General features: G+C 41.0%; 1 protein-coding gene across 1 annotated transcript; it reads left to right on the forward strand.

Moving 5' to 3' along the window:
* Positions 1-512: 512 nt before the first annotated feature.
* Positions 513-12,746, forward strand: LOC136959144 (myosin heavy chain, fast skeletal muscle-like). Its single transcript, XM_067253394.1, has 39 exons — positions 513-719; positions 921-1,064; positions 1,176-1,332; positions 1,620-1,647; positions 1,855-1,969; positions 2,264-2,356; positions 2,546-2,609; positions 2,710-2,808; positions 2,936-3,039; positions 3,184-3,322; positions 3,438-3,556; positions 3,712-3,861; positions 4,043-4,213; positions 4,536-4,839; positions 4,980-5,044; positions 5,206-5,293; positions 5,402-5,519; positions 5,601-5,724; positions 6,002-6,138; positions 6,396-6,651; positions 6,733-6,975; positions 7,064-7,240; positions 7,423-7,568; positions 7,689-7,779; positions 7,934-8,323; positions 8,531-8,657; positions 8,829-8,947; positions 9,152-9,348; positions 9,494-9,677; positions 9,811-9,976; positions 10,061-10,185; positions 10,285-10,593; positions 10,778-10,981; positions 11,071-11,196; positions 11,628-11,798; positions 11,945-12,049; positions 12,134-12,229; positions 12,376-12,507; positions 12,698-12,746. Exons 1-39 carry the CDS (start codon positions 513-515, stop codon positions 12,713-12,715), a joined length of 5,808 nt encoding a protein of 1,935 aa, XP_067109495.1. The 3' UTR covers positions 12,716-12,746.
* Positions 12,747-17,777: the final 5,031 nt, after the last annotated feature.

Consider the following 17,777-nt stretch of genomic DNA (forward strand, 5'->3'; position numbering starts at 1 on the left):
CCTATACATAATATTGTAATTACAAATGTGCATTTCATTAAAGACATCCAAAGGAAAAGCTTTATTCTGTTCACTATTGATACAACTGTATATGTAATTACGGTCATAATGTCTCTTTTTAGATAATATTATTGGCATGCGAGTACTAAAAACACACTTTTCTTCCAGTGTCAACTAAGAGTCTAATTCATCTGGAAGGGGAAGACCAGGTGAGACATAGTTTGATGCTACATTCAGAACTTATGTATACTGTTCAAAATCAGTGTACAGTACTGATAAAAGGACTACTATATTAACTGTGGACAGTAAAATGACTGGAGATATATAATTGTCCAAACCAGTCTCCAATCTTCATTGCCAGCTAAGTGGCATCCTCAAGGCTTTTGGGATATGTTGTTTTGACCTGATTTAAGTGAATAAGCATTTGTAAAACTTGTGTCAGATCCAAATAAGAATACTATGGTTGATTTAAGGTGATGATAAATAAACTTGTCTTCCAGTAAACCGCCACCATGAGTACGGACGCGGAGATGGCCCAATATGGCAAGGCCGCCATTTACCTTCGTAAGCCTGAGAAGGAGAGGCTTGAGGCCCAGACGGCACCATTTGATGCCAAGAATGCCTGCTATGTGACTGATGTCAAGGAGTTGTACCTCAAGGGTCTGGTTATTAAGAGAGATGGCGGGAAGTGTGACGTGAAAATCCTTGACACTGAAGAGGTAAGACGATGTGATCAGTTTGGTTGGCACAGAATTAAACAAGAGGTTTAGGGCAAAAGTCAATGCAGCTATAGTCTGTATGTCCACAACATGAGCTACATTAATTGACAATCTTTACCCATTTCTGCCATTTCAATTGGCTTCTCATATTGCCACATTTCTGTCCTAACATAGCTTCAACTATGTGTCTGCCCATTTTAGACCAAAACCTTTAAAGAGGAGGATGTCTACAACATGAACCCCCCTAAGTATGACAAGATTGAGGATATGGCCATGATGACCTACCTCAATGAAGCTTCTGTCCTGTATAACCTCAAAGAGCGTTATGCCGCATGGATGATCTACGTAAGAAAACTGTCCCTTTTCACATAAGCCACCTCAAGGAAGCAAGTATCAGGAAATATACCAAACTTGAGCTCAAATATCGATGTATTAATTTGCCTTCTGCTCACACAGACCTACTCTGGGCTCTTCTGTGCCACGGTGAACCCCTACAAGTGGCTCCCTGTGTATGACATGGAAGTGGTGAACGCCTACAGAGGGAAGAAGCGTATGGAGGCTCCACCCCACATCTTCTCCGTCTCTGATAACGCCTATCAGTTCATGTTGACAGGTATGGATGCTCACTGATGGATGGAGGATGGATGCATGGTTTAACTGATGAATTCACTGGTGAACAGTGAGATACATTGATGGATGGGTGATGCATCATCGGATGGATTGATAAAGAGTTCAAGAATGATAGATTAAGGGATGCATGGATGAATTTAGGAATGGATGGATGCAAGTGAAGATATGATGTTTAAATACAGTACATAGCACAATGTAATTTACAATATGATTTACAACATAATTTACAATGGAGTAACTCATGACTTTTATTTTAATTGTTACTTGCAGATAGGGAGAACCAGTCCGTCCTGATTACGTGAGTAAAGATTTTTTCTTTAATATTTGTATGGTTTCTTATGTAAAAACATAATAACACACAATTTCTAATAAAAAGAGATGAACCTAAGATATTTGTCAATGTAGAACCTTTATGACTTGAGGTTATGTTTATTAGTTAAAACACTTGTCAGTACTTAGATTTGAAAGTTATGAAGACTAAAATAAACAATTTTACCATCTACAGTGGAGAATCCGGTGCTGGAAAGACTGTCAACACCAAGCGTGTCATCCAGTACTTTGCCACCATTGCTGTTTCAGGAGGTGAGAAGAAGAAGGAAGCAGTACCCGGCAAAATGCAGGTAAGTCGTGACACATGCTGTATGATAATCACAGCCCTATGGTTACTATATACTTTGCATGATGTAAATCTTCAGAATGTTTGAAACTAATAAAAGAGGTATGGAGCTTTCTAAGACTACATGGTAACGTGTGAGTCAACCCTGAATAAACATATTAACTTGGACACCGTAGGCTATATATAAAAAATATACTGTATCTTTTCAATAGTGGAATGAAAAACTTGAAAGACTTGTTGAAAGAGTTGAAGAGTTACAAGATACAAGATAAGTACCAACTGGTTTGTCTCCCTTCAGGGTTCTCTTGAGGATCAGATCATTGCAGCTAACCCTCTACTGGAGTCCTATGGTAACGCCAAGACAGTGAGGAACGACAACTCCTCTCGCTTTGTAAGTTTGATAGTTGAAGACTGCTATTCTATGCTTATCACTTCACACGTTTACATGTACTATCATTTTATCGCTTACAATCATGCTGTGGTAACTGGATAATGTTGTAGGAGTGCATGATGTAGGAGAATACACTGTAGGCAGTTACTTTCATTCTTGACACCCTTGACAGCAAATGTTCTCCTTTAGGGTAAATTCATCAGGATTCACTTCCACACTACTGGCAAACTGGCTAGTGCTGACATTGAGACCTGTGAGTTGGCTTGAATTCCTCAAAAGTTCTCAACCAAATCAACTAATGATGTCAATTTACTTTAGTTAAAAATAACTTTATTCTTTTCTTTCTCTCACAGACCTGCTGGAGAAGTCCAGAGTGAGCTTCCAGCTGCCTGATGAGAGAGGCTACCACATCTTCTACCAGATGATGACCAACCACAAACCTGAACTTGTTGGTGGGTCACTGCAGGGATAAAAATACAACATTATGGTTTATTTGCTCCTTTGTCCTTTCATGAAAGATGCAATAACTAACACAAGCTGGCATCAGGTAATAATAATTTCAGTTTTGTGTCTCCACAGAAATGGCGCTCATCACTACCAACCCCTACGACTACCCCATGATCAGCCAGGGTCAGATCACTGTGGCCAGTATTGATGACACAGTTGAACTTGACGCCACAGATGTGAGTTACTGAAATTATATAAACGGAGTCATTTTAAATACTAATTGTAACATGATTGACTCTGGATCAGGACATGAAGAAACCTCATAGATTGTGTGTCTTAAATATGTTATTCTGACAAAATATTGTCCTTTCACCCTCTAGGAGGCTATTGACATCTTGGGCTTCACCAGTGAAGAAAAGATGAGCATCTACAAGCTGACTGGTGCTGTCATGCACCACGGAAACCTTCACTTCAAGCAGAAGCAGCGTGAGGAGCAGGCTGAGCCAGATGGCACCGATGGTGAGTCTCACTTCCTCCTTCTACACTTTTCTCAAACTGCTATTTCATATTTTGATGTATAAATACAGTACCTCATAGTTAGTATTTGATACTCATGCATTTTTTCACCCTCCAGTGGCTGACAAAATCGGTTACCTTCTGGGTCTGAACTCAGCTGACATGCTGAAAGCCCTGTGCTATCCCAGAGTGAAGGTCGGCAATGAGTATGTGACCAAGGGTCAGACAGTGCCTCAGGTAAGAATAGACTTGAGAGCAGTAATTTTACAATGAGACTGTTTCTGTTTACTTGTGATGTGTTTGTAAAAAGAAATACTTTGCATCAAATTAATACAAGTTAATAACATTCATGTAAGACAGTGAAAGTAACTTTTAGCATTGATGTTACACAGGTGAACAACTCAGTGATGGCTCTAGCCAAGTCCATCTATGAGAGGATGTTCTTGTGGATGGTCATCCGCATCAACCAGATGTTGGACACCAAGCAGCAAAGAAACTTCTTTATTGGTGTGCTCGACATTGCTGGATTTGAGATCTTTGATGTGAGTTTGGACATACTGTTGTAGTACTGTATATTCACTATGAGGTTTAGTTACTTTGGTGAGTAAGAGACCAAGAGACTCTGCTCTACTCGAATTGAAGGAAATCATTCAAGGAACAGATAATAGGCAAAAACACTGGGGGATCGTAAAAATAAAAACATCTCAATGTGCCAATTCCCAGTACAACAGCATGGAGCAGCTGTGCATCAACTTCACCAATGAGAAACTGCAACAGTTCTTCAACCACACCATGTTTGTCCTGGAGCAAGAGGAGTACAAGAAGGAGGGCATCATCTGGGAGTTCATTGACTTTGGCATGGACTTGGCTGCCTGCATTGAGCTCATTGAGAAGGTGAGCTGTGTGTATAAATTACCCATCGGGTCTTGAAAGTACATTGTAAGCATATGAAGTAAATGTGAAGAACAATAAATACTGTACATTTGTTAAATTCATAATAAAATAGCTCACCATATCTCTAATACAAATGTGCCCTATACGTCTAATCTACACAGTACTTTTTTTTCTGTACAAATAACCAAAATGTTAGGTTCTTGCAACTACACAAGTTATATCTTTGAAGAGTTTTGTTATTACAGTAATTGTTTTTTTTTAAATAGAAATGTGGATTACTTTGTGGAAACAGATACTTATCTGATGTGTGTTTTCTCCCCAGCCAATGGGCATTTTCTCCATCCTGGAAGAGGAGTGCATGTTCCCCAAGGCTTCAGACACTTCCTTCAAGAACAAGCTGTATGACCAGCATCTTGGTAAGACCAAGGCATTTGAGAAGCCTAAACCAGCAAAGGGCAAGGCCGAAGCCCACTTCTCCCTGGTCCACTATGCTGGTACAGTGGACTACAATATCACTGGCTGGCTGGAAAAGAACAAGGATCCCCTGAACGACTCTGTGCTTCAGCTGTATGGAAAGTCCTCAACCAAACTGTTGGCCGCGCTCTATGTTGCTGCTCCACCTGAGGGTTAGTATAGTTGAACTAGGATCCAAAATATCATCATACATTCAATCTTAACGCATATTTACATGCTTTGTCATGGATAAACACGTTTGTTAAAGACTTTTCTTCAACAATATGTATTGTGCTGCTTCAATTCTTGACAGACACCTCAAAGAAAGGAGGCAAGAAGAAGGGAGGTTCCATGCAGACTGTGTCCTCCCAGTTCAGAGTGAGTGGGATTTTTATGTCATTTATGATAGATACAATAGTTTTGCATCACTGACTTATACTCACTTAAATACTTGTAAATTGTAGTCTGTCTGGTCATAAACATTGTAGCTTGATTAAAAACAATATCTGAGATTAATTGCCTTTGCAAAAACCTTACAGGAGAACTTGGGAAAGCTGATGACCAACTTGAGGAGCACCCACCCTCATTTTGTGCGCTGTCTGATTCCCAATGAGTCAAAGACTCCAGGTAAAACATCATGTTATTTCACTATTACTCTTCTAAAATGATTCAGTATCAAGTATATCACTTGTCTTTAAAGACATTACTTCACCGTAAACGTTTTGATTCATCCAGGTTTGATGGAGAACTTCCTGGTTATCCACCAGCTGAGGTGTAATGGTGTGCTGGAGGGTATTAGGATCTGCAGAAAGGGCTTCCCCAGCAGAATCATCTATGCTGACTTTAAGCAGAGGTACTAATAAACACATACATTTGCAATGTTGTTTCTGTAAATAAGCAGACATGTTGAGAAATACATTTTCTATCTTTACAGATACAAGGTATTGAATGCCAGTGTCATCCCCGAAGGCCAGTTCATGGATAACAAGAAGGCTTCGGAGAAGCTGCTTGGGTCAATTGATGTGAACCATGAGGAGTACAAGTTTGGACACACCAAGGTAAATTTTGATGATGGGATACTGGAAACTCATGTTTGTGACTTACAGAGGTTATTCAATATCTCATTTAACTGGTAGACATTCAAAATGGAATCGAGAGCAATCCAACAATCTTACTGTAATAATACTTGTGAGCAATACACAGCAAGTCATTTCATTGGCAGTTATTTGATCCGAACATCATACATAACCTTTGTTATCTACTTAGATAGCAATATGTTAACACCAGAAGTGTTTATGTTGTTTATTTAAGTTTTGTATCATACCCCTGTTTCAGGTGTTCTTCAAAGCTGGTCTGCTTGGTGTCCTTGAGGAGATGAGAGATGAGAAGCTTGCTACTCTGGTAACCATGACACAAGCTCTTGCCCGTGGATACCTGATGAGAACTGAGTTTACCAAGATGATGGCGAGGAGGTGAGATGGAGATGATAGAAGGAAATATATGGATTCAAGTATTTGCATTCAAATCTTGTTTTTAGGGACTGATACATTTCGTTCTACTATGAAGCTATTGTTAGAATGATGATATAAACTTGTAATTTTGGACGGATGTCTAATTTAGGCTTGATGGAATGATAGACTTTACATGTAGGAATGGGTTAGGGTAATGACTTTACATTACATAATTTGTATTGCGCTAAACAATTACTGTGTCTATCTCTTATTGTCAGAGAGTCTGTCTACACCATCCAGTACAATGTCCGCTCATTCATGAACGTGAAACACTGGCCATGGATGAAGGTCTACTACAAGATCAAGCCTCTCCTGCAAAGTGCTGAGACAGAGAAGGAGCTGGCCAACATGAAAGAGGACTATGGGAAGTGCAAAGCTGCTCTTGAAAAGTCTGAGGCTCGCAAAAAAGAGCTGGAAGAAAAGATGGTGTCCCTCCTTCAGGAGAAGAACGACCTGTCCCTTCAAGTAGCATCTGTAAGTGAAATACACATGCACACACCACACATCTATAATGTCATATACACATTGGCTTACCAACAAACTTTCTTCTCTCAGGAATCAGAAAATCTCAATGACGCTGAGGAGAGATGTGAGGGTCTGATCAAGAGCAAGATCCAGCTGGAGGCCAAACTCAAAGAGACAACAGAACGGCTGGAGGATGAAGAGGAGATGAATGCTGAGCTGACAGCCAAGAAGAGGAAGCTGGAGGATGAGTGCTCTGAACTGAAGAAGGACATTGATGATCTGGAGCTTACCCTGGCCAAAGTGGAGAAGGAGAAGCATGCCACAGAGAACAAGGTATCAACATCTCACCAATATCTAAGCAGTAGATTGTTCAAAAACACCAAACAATAGTTTAGACTTGAACTAACTTTGTCTTGTCCAGGTGAAAAACCTGACTGAAGAGATGGCATCTCAAGATGAGAGTGTTGCCAAGCTGACCAAGGAGAAGAAAGCCCTGCAAGAGGCCCACCAGCAGACACTGGATGACCTGCAGGCAGAGGAGGACAAAGTCAACACTCTGACCAAGGCCAAGACCAAGCTGGAACAGCAAGTTGATGATGTGGGTCAAGTCATAGTTTTTATAGTTTTTATATTTACTGTGACCTCATATAAAGTCTTTTAAACATTTTTAAATGAGAGATTCAGATGAACAACGTGTAATTGTTTAAATTGCTTGTTGTCTTTTTACTTTTAATATGTTTTATCAAGTATTAACTATTAATGAACTTTGTTTACCTCCAGCTTGAAGGTTCTCTGGAGCAAGAGAAGAAGCTCCGTATGGACCTTGAGAGAGGCAAGAGAAAGCTGGAGGGAGACCTGAAACTGGCCCAGGAGTCCATCATGGACCTGGAGAACGACAAGCAGCAGTCCGATGAAAAAATCAAGAAGTAAGTATACTGATCAGAAACATGAAAAAGAATAAATTGCCACATTGATTCAAACACACTACTTTGTAATCTCCCATCAAGATGACACAAAAAAAACTTGAATTCCTTTGTGCTCCCTAGGAAGGACTTTGAGACCAGCCAGCTCCTGAGCAAGATTGAGGATGAGCAGTCTCTGGGTGCCCAGCTGCAGAAGAAGATCAAGGAGCTCCAGGTATGGTGTAGTTAATAAACCCCAGACAAGCAATATTTCCTGGTTTTTGGCTGGATGGTATTGTACTGGCTTGTGTTTAAAATCCACCTTGTCTATTAAGTCCAGGCCAGAATTTTGAAACTTTGATGATGCATGTTGTTTTTATCTACTGTAGGCTCGTATTGAGGAGTTGGAGGAGGAGATTGAGGCTGAGCGTGCTGCCAGGGCCAAGGTGGAGAAGCAGAGGGCCGATCTGTCCAGGGAACTCGAAGAGATCAGTGAGAGGCTGGAGGAGGCTGGAGGCGCCACAGCTGCTCAGATTGAGATGAACAAGAAGCGAGAGGCTGAGTTCCAGAAGCTGAGACGTGACCTGGAGGAGTCCACCCTGCAGCATGAGTCCACAGCCTCAGCCCTGAGGAAGAAGCAGGCTGACAGTGTGGCAGAGCTGGGAGAGCAGATCGACAACCTGCAGCGCGTCAAACAGAAGCTGGAGAAAGAGAAAAGTGAATTCAAGATGGAGATTGATGACCTGTCCTCCAACATGGAGGCAGTTTCTAAGGCTAAGGTCAGTGATACAAATAAACCAAAACAGAAAGATAGAATTAATGTAAAACTTTAATGATTCCAAATTCCCTCTTAAAGGCACGTTTTGTAATTTTTTCATAATTTACTACATCTTAACAATTTAAGGATTCAAGATCTTCAATTGGACACATTGGTTTACACAAACCTACAGTATGTATGTGATTGAAACATGGTGTTTGTTCCACAGGGCAATCTGGAGAAGATGTGCCGTACCCTTGAGGACCAGCTCAGTGAGATCAAGACCAAGAATGATGAGAACGTGCGCCAGGTCAATGACATTGGTGCACAGAGAGCCAGACTCCTCACTGAGAATGGTAAATTCAGTGAATCAAGAACAATTCCTTCATCAAAAGTTATGAAAAGACATATTTCAAGTTTAGTTCATTAAATGGTCAGGTAGATAATCATACCGGTACAAACTAATCATATTAAAAAGAACACCAGCAAGGGTTTGACCTGACAAGAATCTACTAAATTCCCTACAGGTGAGTTTGGTCGCCAGCTGGAGGAGAAGGAAGCCCTGGTGTCCCAGTTGACCAGAGGCAAGCAGGCCTACACCCAGCAGATTGAGGAGCTCAAGAGGCATGTTGAGGAGGAGGTCAAGGTAATCCTCAAACCTGAAGAATTGCATTTAACAGGCCCACTGAGCTAAACAGTACCTGCAAGGCACTACCTGTTTGGATTTTTTTCTATTTCTTGGTATATTATTAGTTTGGAAACAAATCTAAATGCATTAACTTGTATAGTTCTCATCTCATCTCAAGTCAACACAGCTGTTGACTTGAGATCCTTTTTATTTCCCTTTAAGGCTAAGAACGCCCTGGCCCATGGTGTCCAGTCTGCTCGCCACGACTGTGACCTGCTGAGGGAGCAGTTTGAGGAGGAGCAGGAGGCCAAGGCAGAGCTGCAGCGCGGCATGTCCAAGGCTAACTCTGAGGTGGCTCAGTGGAGAACCAAGTATGAAACTGATGCCATCCAGAGGACAGAGGAGCTGGAGGAAGCCAAGTAAGAACCCTCCCTTCATGGAAGTCTCTCCTCAAATACTGTCAGTATTTGGTATATAGTATATACTGCAAGTCAGTATTGTCAAATACTGCAAGCCTGCCAAAAGGACAGGACATCTTTACAATACTGCTCTTGTACCTAACAGAAAGAAGCTGGCTCAGCGTCTCCAGGAAGCTGAGGAGACCATCGAGGCCACCAACTCCAAATGTGCCTCTCTGGAGAAGACCAAGCAGAGGCTGCAGGGAGAGGTGGAGGACCTCATGATTGATGTTGAGAGAGCCAATGGCCTGGCTGCCAACTTGGATAAGAAGCAGAGGAACTTTGACAAGGTGAAAATTGGAAAAATACCTGAATCTGCAACAGGTTGCTCAAAACTGTCCTATGACACCCTGTTTCTTAGCCGTTGCATAGTCATTTGTAATTCAACTGTTAAAGGCTACTTTTGTGTGTGCTTCCACCTAGGTTCTTGCAGAGTGGAAGCAGAAGTTTGAAGAGGGCCAGGCTGAGCTGGAGGGAGCTCAGAAGGAGGCTCGTTCTCTCAGCACAGAGCTCTTCAAGATGAAGAACTCCTATGAGGAGGCTCTTGACCAGCTGGAGACTCTGAAGAGAGAAAATAAGAACTTACAACGTGAGATAAATGTTGTGTGTGGTGCCTCAAGTACATCTGATTATACATTTTTGAATCAAACAATGTTTCTTTTTCCAATCACAGAGGAGATCTCTGACCTGACCGAGCAGATCGGAGAGACTGGCAAGAGCATCCATGAGCTGGAGAAGGCCAAGAAGACAGTGGAGACAGAGAAGTCTGAGATCCAGACCGCTCTGGAGGAGGCTGAGGTACAAACTCTCCACAATTTCCAGAATGAAGTGGAAAGAATAAACACTTTTAGGATCAACTTAACTAAGAATGACATTGCAAATTGTTTCTTTATTCAGGGAACCCTGGAGCATGAGGAATCCAAGATTCTGCGTGTGCAGCTGGAGCTGAACCAGATCAAGGGTGAGGTGGACAGAAAGCTGGCAGAGAAGGATGAGGAGATGGAGCAGATCAAGAGGAACAGCCAGAGGGTGGTAGACTCCATGCAGAGCACCCTGGACTCTGAGGTCCGCAGCAGGAATGATGCTCTGAGAGTCAAGAAGAAGATGGAGGGAGACCTGAATGAGATGGAGATCCAGCTGAGCCATGCTAACCGCCAGGCTGCTGAGTCCCAGAAGCAGCTGAGGAACGTTCAGGCGCAGCTCAAGGTACTGTGATTGTTGGCAACAGTTCACCTAAAATTACTCAAATCTCTGTTCCAGTGTAAAATTACTAAAATCTATTTTTCAGTTCAATAACATTTGATATATTCACTTACTTACATAACTGAAATAAACACCAATGCTAAGCTCCTAAACTGCATTTATTCTAACCAGTTTTTTTGTTCTCTAGGATGCCCAGTTGCACCTGGATGATGCCGTCCGTGCCGCAGAAGACATGAAGGAACAGGCTGCCATGGTGGAACGTAGAAATGGTCTGATGTTGGCTGAGATTGAGGAGCTGAGAGTGGGTCTGGAGCAGACAGAGAGAGGCCGCAAAGTGGCTGAGCAGGAGCTGGTGGACGCCAGCGAGAGAGTGGGACTGCTGCATTCCCAGGTGTGGACAACATCCACAAACACACACAAATAGGTAACATTCCTAACAAAAGTTTTGTTTTTTGTTAAATCCATGTGTACTCCTTTTAGAACACAAGCCTGTTGAACACCAAGAAGAAGCTTGAGGCTGACCTGGTTCAAGTGCAGGGAGAGGTGGATGACATTGTCCAGGAGTCCAGGAACGCTGAGGAGAAGGCCAAGAAGGCCATCACTGATGTGAGTCTGGATAACTAAGTATCACAGAACAGTCACTATTCAGTCTGCTACTTTACTTACACCATCATCAAGGCCATGTCAAAGCAATATGGAACCACCATATCATCATACAGTAGCCTATGCCTTTGATAACATACCTTCCACCTTGTGGCCATGTTCTACTGACTGCTTCACAACTTATGTGTTCACAATTCTAGTGTCGACCCCCACTGATCCATCTAAGTAGAATGCAGAAACTAGTTGCATCGTTCTGATTTATACTCAGTTCAGTTCTCACAAGGATTTGTAACTGTTTGTTGGGTCATTCCACTAGTATATTGTCTAGATAATATAATGCTGTACTGTGAAAAAATGTGGGTCATGTAACCTGGTACAATATACTGTGTGAGTACAGTTCTTTAGTTCAACCAAGCGGTATTGTTTTGTTGCAGGCGGCCATGATGGCAGAAGAGCTGAAGAAGGAGCAGGACACTAGCTCTCACCTTGAGAGGATGAAGAAGAATCTTGAAGTGACAGTCAAGGACCTGCAGCACCGTCTGGATGAGGCAGAGAACCTAGCCATGAAGGGTGGCAAGAAGCAGCTCCAGAAACTGGAGTCCAGGGTGAGTTTGAAAACATTTGAATATTCCCTGTGTAACCTTGATGGAGGTAACATTTTTCTGGTGTATTTAGTCCTGAGTATGCTGTTAATAAGGACCTTTTAGCATGGTAGTGATGGATTCACCATGAGCTCCTTTTCTCCACCCAGGTGCGTGAGCTGGAGACTGAGGTTGAGGCTGAACAGAGGAGAGGTGTAGATGCAGTCAAGGGAGTCCGCAAGTATGAGCGCAGAGTCAAGGAGCTGACATACCAGGTAACAACATACTCATTACAGTCTTTATAAAATCATCAGCATTTGTGTGAACATGAACAAGTAATACACTTTTTTTTATTTCAGACTGAGGAGGATAAGAAGAATGTAGCCAGACTTCAGGACCTGGTGGATAAGCTGCAGCTTAAAGTGAAGGCTTACAAGAGACAGGCTGAGGAGGCGGTAAGTCTAATCATTTATTTGACCCTTGCTTATGCAAAAATACATTTCATTTTCCCTAATATCTGTACCAAGTATGTATTTCTTGTCTAAACAATTCCAGCAGAAGGTAGTTTTGATCAAATCTTTTTTATATGAATTCCTTTCAGGAGGAGCAGGCCAACTCCCACATGTCCAAGTTCAGGAAGGTTCAGCATGAGCTGGAGGAGGCTGAGGAGCGTGCTGACATCGCTGAGTCTCAGGTCAACAAGCTCAGAACCAAGAGTCGTGATTCTGGAAAGGTAAAGACCTGCTGAAGTCACACCAAAGGTTCATAAATATACCTCATGGGACCTCATAAACACCACTTTAAGTCACAGTTACTAAAAGTACATATTTTTGGGGGTCGTTTTGTCAAAACGTGTCACCACATGCACATTCTGTTTGAAAGTAAGATGTTTGACTAACTCCTAATTTTTCTCTTTTTCTCAGGCTAAAGAAGCGGAATAGACCTGACAAGATCTGATTTCATAAAATATGAATTACTTGCTGATATTTAAAGTATTTAAAAAATAAAGTATTTGTGCACACAATGCCACATGACTTTCTACAGTATTTCTTACTTACTTATTTCTTCCTTACATTTACATTTATTCATTTAGCAGACGCTTTTATCCAAAGCGACTTCCAAGAGAGAGCTTTACGAAGTGCATAGGTCACTGATAACAACAAGATTGCCCCAAAAACATTGCGGTAGCAAAAACATGAAGCACATATTGTGAACAACCAAAATAAGTGCCAATGGGAAGAACGACAAGAGCATGTAGTTAAACAAGTTACAATTAAACAACATGAATCACTATAAGTGCAAGTGTACCTATAGAAAAGCAAGCAACAGTAAAAATATTTCCACAATTTCAATCAGTTACCACTAACCAACAAGAGCAGCAAGGCTCTAAGCAAGAGTCATTGCGATCCTTGAGGAAACTAACATGGGGTCCAGCAAACCATTCCTAAGTACCGTTGTACTCCTGGAACAAGTGCGTCTTGAAACTTTTCTTGAAGGTGGGGAGACAGTCAGTGTCTCTGATGGATGTGGGGAGTTGGTTCCACCACTGGGGGGCCAGACAGGAGAAGAGCTTGTGTTGGGACCGGGCGCTCTTGAGCGGTGGGACCACCAGGTGGTTGTCTGAAGAAGACCTTAGAAAAAAAACTAAATAGCATAGGACCAGCACATACACTGCAAATTAAAAAAGGTGAAACACAATGTTGAGAGTCACTCGCAGGAATAATAAGGACACTGCAATGTAGAGTTAAATAGTTTCCTTTTTTTTTTACTTTTACATTTTTTAGGGCAGTTCTGATCTTTTGGGATACATACAGTGAAGAGAGAAAGGAAATGTAAGGAAGAGAAAGAAAGAGGGCACAACATGCAGGTATTGGACCAGGATGGGTTTGACACTACCTCCTGGGGTAAGGGTTAGGGTTAGCCTACATGGTATGTCCGTAAATCAGGTGGCTGAGAGGTGAGGGAGTCGGACTAGTAATCCGAAGGTTGCCAGTTCGATTCCCGGTCATGCCAACTGAAGTTGTGTCCTTGGCACTTCACCCTACTTGCCTCGGGGGAATGTCCCTGTACTTACTTTAAGTCGCTCTAGATAAGAGCGTCTGCTAAATGACGTAATGTAAATGAAATTTCACCGGTAGGCCACCAGGGACCCACTTGTGACACAACATATAGATAATATCGATTTTCCCATTACTTTAATTTGTCTTTCTAAGCACATTTTTATAGTCCAGACATTTTAAGAATATCTTGAAATATTTTACATTTTATTCAGCTAGCTACCTAAGTGATGTACAAATCCAGAGAAAGTCCAGCAGAAGATCAAGCATCAGAAGTGTTTAGTATGTACAGTATGTACAGTTTTTTGGTGGTCAGAATCAAGGAACGGTTTGTTTTTACTAACCACATCGCAAAATCTCCTCTAACAGATACAGTTGGGAAAAAAACAACTAGATTGCAAAAATAACATCCCAATTATTTTGAATTCAGGGCAAAATTAACAGCACCGAGTCCTCAAGCGTCTCAAAGGAGGCGAGCTGGTTGCTGACATCCCTTTTGTTGACAGTAGGGAAGAAAGAGTCTTGGATGCGGGTCACCTTCTTGTTGAAGTGGGCCCTCAATTCATAATCTGTGGGGATGAAGGGGAGGGGGAAGGAGGGAGGGGAAGGTGGAGAAATCTGAAGGTTGCCAGTTCGATTCCCGGCCGTGCCAAATGACGTTGTGTCCTTGGGCAAGGCACTTCACCCTACTTGCCTCGGGGGAATGTCCCTGTACTTACTGTAAGTCGCTCTGGATAGGAGCGTCTGCTAAATGACTAAATAATCGTACTCGGTCCTTAAAAAATAGGGAGGCAGGTGGCTGAGCGGTGAGGGAATCGGGCTAGTAATCCGAAGGTTGCCAGTTCGATTCCCGGTCATGCAAACTGACGTTGTGTCCTTGGGCAAGGCACTTCACCCTACTTGCCTCGGGGGAATGTCCCTGTACTTACTGTAAGTCGCTCTGGATAAGAGTGTCTGCTAAATGTAATGTAAATGTAATATTGCTATTATTATTACTTTTGTACTATTACAAAAGATTGATTATTAATTGCATATAAGGCAGAGAGGACTTGGAAACGGGCCCAGTTGTTCTACTAATCACAGACATCTTTAAGGAAAGTAATGGGTTTTTTATTACTCAAGAGATGCTCCAAGGGAAATAGAGGATCCAGCACTTTGTTTACTTTGTTTAAAAGAGGCGCGCCACTTGACTCCTATCCAATTCTGTTATATGAATAATGTGGAGGCTGGTGGATGCGGCCAGAGAGAAATTGGAGAACACACAACAAACCTAATCAACCTCTTAACCCAGCTTGCTGTGAAGGATCCCCCTGACAGACTGTATATATATATAAGTGTAGGTGTGTATGTGTGTGTGTGTGTCTGTGTCTGTGTCTGTGTGCGTGCGTGCGTGTGTGTGTGTGTGTGTGTGTGTGTGTGTGTGTGTGCATGCAGTAGGAACGCCATTGAGGACAACTGTTGGGAGAATTAACCATGAGGGGGGGAAGTCTTCTTAAATTAACAAAAGGCTCTAATAGTAACAGTAATACAGTGCCAATTGTGTTAAAGAACCTATTAAATTAGCTGGACTAGAAAAGGTCGATGTTTAAGTTCTTTATAACAGAATTGCCATTAGTAAACAATAGCTGATTTTCAGAAATTACTTATTGCTAACTACAACATGCTCAACATCGTCAATAGTCACGTAGTCAACGTCAATGGAAAAAGGCAATAAATATAAATGATATAGTCTTACACATTGTTCACAATATTTAAAGTGACAGAAAATGAACATTTTATCAAGAGGTGCTAAAGCTACTAAATTTAAAACGAAAACAAGCATGTTAAAATATACATTAATGCACAAGAATGTACATTAATGCTGCTACTTGGCAACCCTGTTTCACGTCCTAATATTATTCATTCCAGTTCCGAAAAAAGTCATAATCTACCGATGATGGACATCATTTGTATCTCCATACACGTCATCTCCATACATATCAGTGACTCCATTCCATGTTTGTCATTGATACTGTCATAAAAGGAATGAACAAATGCCCTATAAGTCCTTTCAATGTAAACCTAGGGTGGTGTTATTTATTAGAGCACTGCAAAGGAATGTGACACCACATCCCAAATTAGATTTTATCTCAAAGGGCATTTTCTTTTTAGCTTGAATCAAGTTACCACGTCCTTGGTAGTAAATCTTAATTTATGATGAAGACCAGCAGTTGGTAAAAAACTGATTGCAGCAACTACTGCATAAGCTCACAACATTTACAGTATATGTTGATTACATATAGTGTGATTTTACTGTGTTAATCTTAACAGTATAGGTTTATGGTTTAAATATATTATTGGAACCATGTCAAGTGGTGGTCATTGAAAAAGAGTACAATTTAATGATGACATATTTAACATATTTCTTCTAACAGCTGATGTTAGAGCCAAGATACCGTAGATGTTCAAGTACAAGTCTAAGAACTCTAAAACTCAAGTTGTACATCAAGTCACATACATAATTTGTTGGGATGAAAAATACAGTATATCTTGCATTTCAAACTTGTCTCATGAATACATATAATAAAGTGTACATGAAACTATCTGGAGAGGACACATTTTTGTTAGAAAGTTGACTTGAATCTTTCATGACCATTATGGAAAATAACATTTCTTCTTCAAAAAAAGAATGTGAAGTGTTTGAAACACATTGCTATGGCGAGGGAACTGTCAGCTTAATATTGTGTGGTGATTGAGTATGAATATCTCTGGATAAGCTCTTTTATATGTAATCATTTAGTTAGGAGGCTAAAAGTATTTTGTAAGAATGACAGTTTTTACAATAAGGTGTTAACAAGTGAAAAAAACATATTTGACCTTTGCCCTTTGATTGAAGGTTGTTTTATGTCTGGGACTCATCGGCACCTTCAGATAAAGTTTAAACTACTTTCACTTCTGCCAAATCAAATGTTGGCTCCATAAATCTCCATGCTGCAATAACACATGGTAATGAATAATGACTTGACCTGGAATATTTGTCATTTTGTATGATAAAATAAAGCATAAAGCCATCTCTCAATCTATTAGTCTTCAAAAAACTGACAGAAGAAGTTGTAATGTTTGCAAAATATTTTATAAAGGTTTTTCTTGCTACAGTTTTCTAACGATAACTGTAAAACAAATTTACTGTGTAATATTTTACCAAATTGAGCATCTTTTACACTTAGGTTTTTCAACTGTTGTCAAAGTTGTACATACAAGTGTTTAATACATTTAGACATTTTACATTTAGTCATTTAGCAGACGCTCTTATCCAGAGCGACTTACAGTAAGTACAGGGACATTCCCCCCGAAGCAAGTAGGGTGAAGTGCCTTACTAGCCCGACTCCCTCACCACTCAGCCATCTGACTCCCTTTAATAACCTAAATAAAATACCTGTTAACAAATGGTAGGAAATGTTCTTCATCACAGAAAATAGACAAATGGAAAGGCAAGGAGAGGGAGGGGGAGAGTGGAGGAGGGAAGAACAGATGGGGTCCAGTCAAATTCTAGATTCTGGCCTCCAACAAACGTCCTTGAGGAGAGTGATCCAGAATTAGCTTCTGCTTGCAAGGCACTTTCCACCAGATATAAGGAGTCCCTCAGGACAGCATCCATGGACAGAAAGCTTCAACCTCTGTGGTAAGATACTTTAACTCTTTGCATTGTTCATTCACATAATGTATTTTATGATACCAAACTCATTGCTAAATGTTGTACTTACACTCAAGTAAATGCAGTGTTGGCTTGGCATTACATGGCAATTTACATTTAAATTAAAGTTAGTTTTGTTAGAGTAAACTTTTTATTGAAGACATTAGTTGTACATTGATTTTGTAGAGCAATATTTTTATGTGACTATTTGCGAGATCCAAATTAGACTAAAAAGCAACACAACTGTATGCTCCTATACATAATATTTTAATT

The sequence above is a fragment of the Osmerus mordax genome, chromosome 16 (assembly GCF_038355195.1).
Source record: "Osmerus mordax isolate fOsmMor3 chromosome 16, fOsmMor3.pri, whole genome shotgun sequence".
Taxonomy (NCBI): Eukaryota; Metazoa; Chordata; class Actinopteri; order Osmeriformes; family Osmeridae; genus Osmerus; species Osmerus mordax.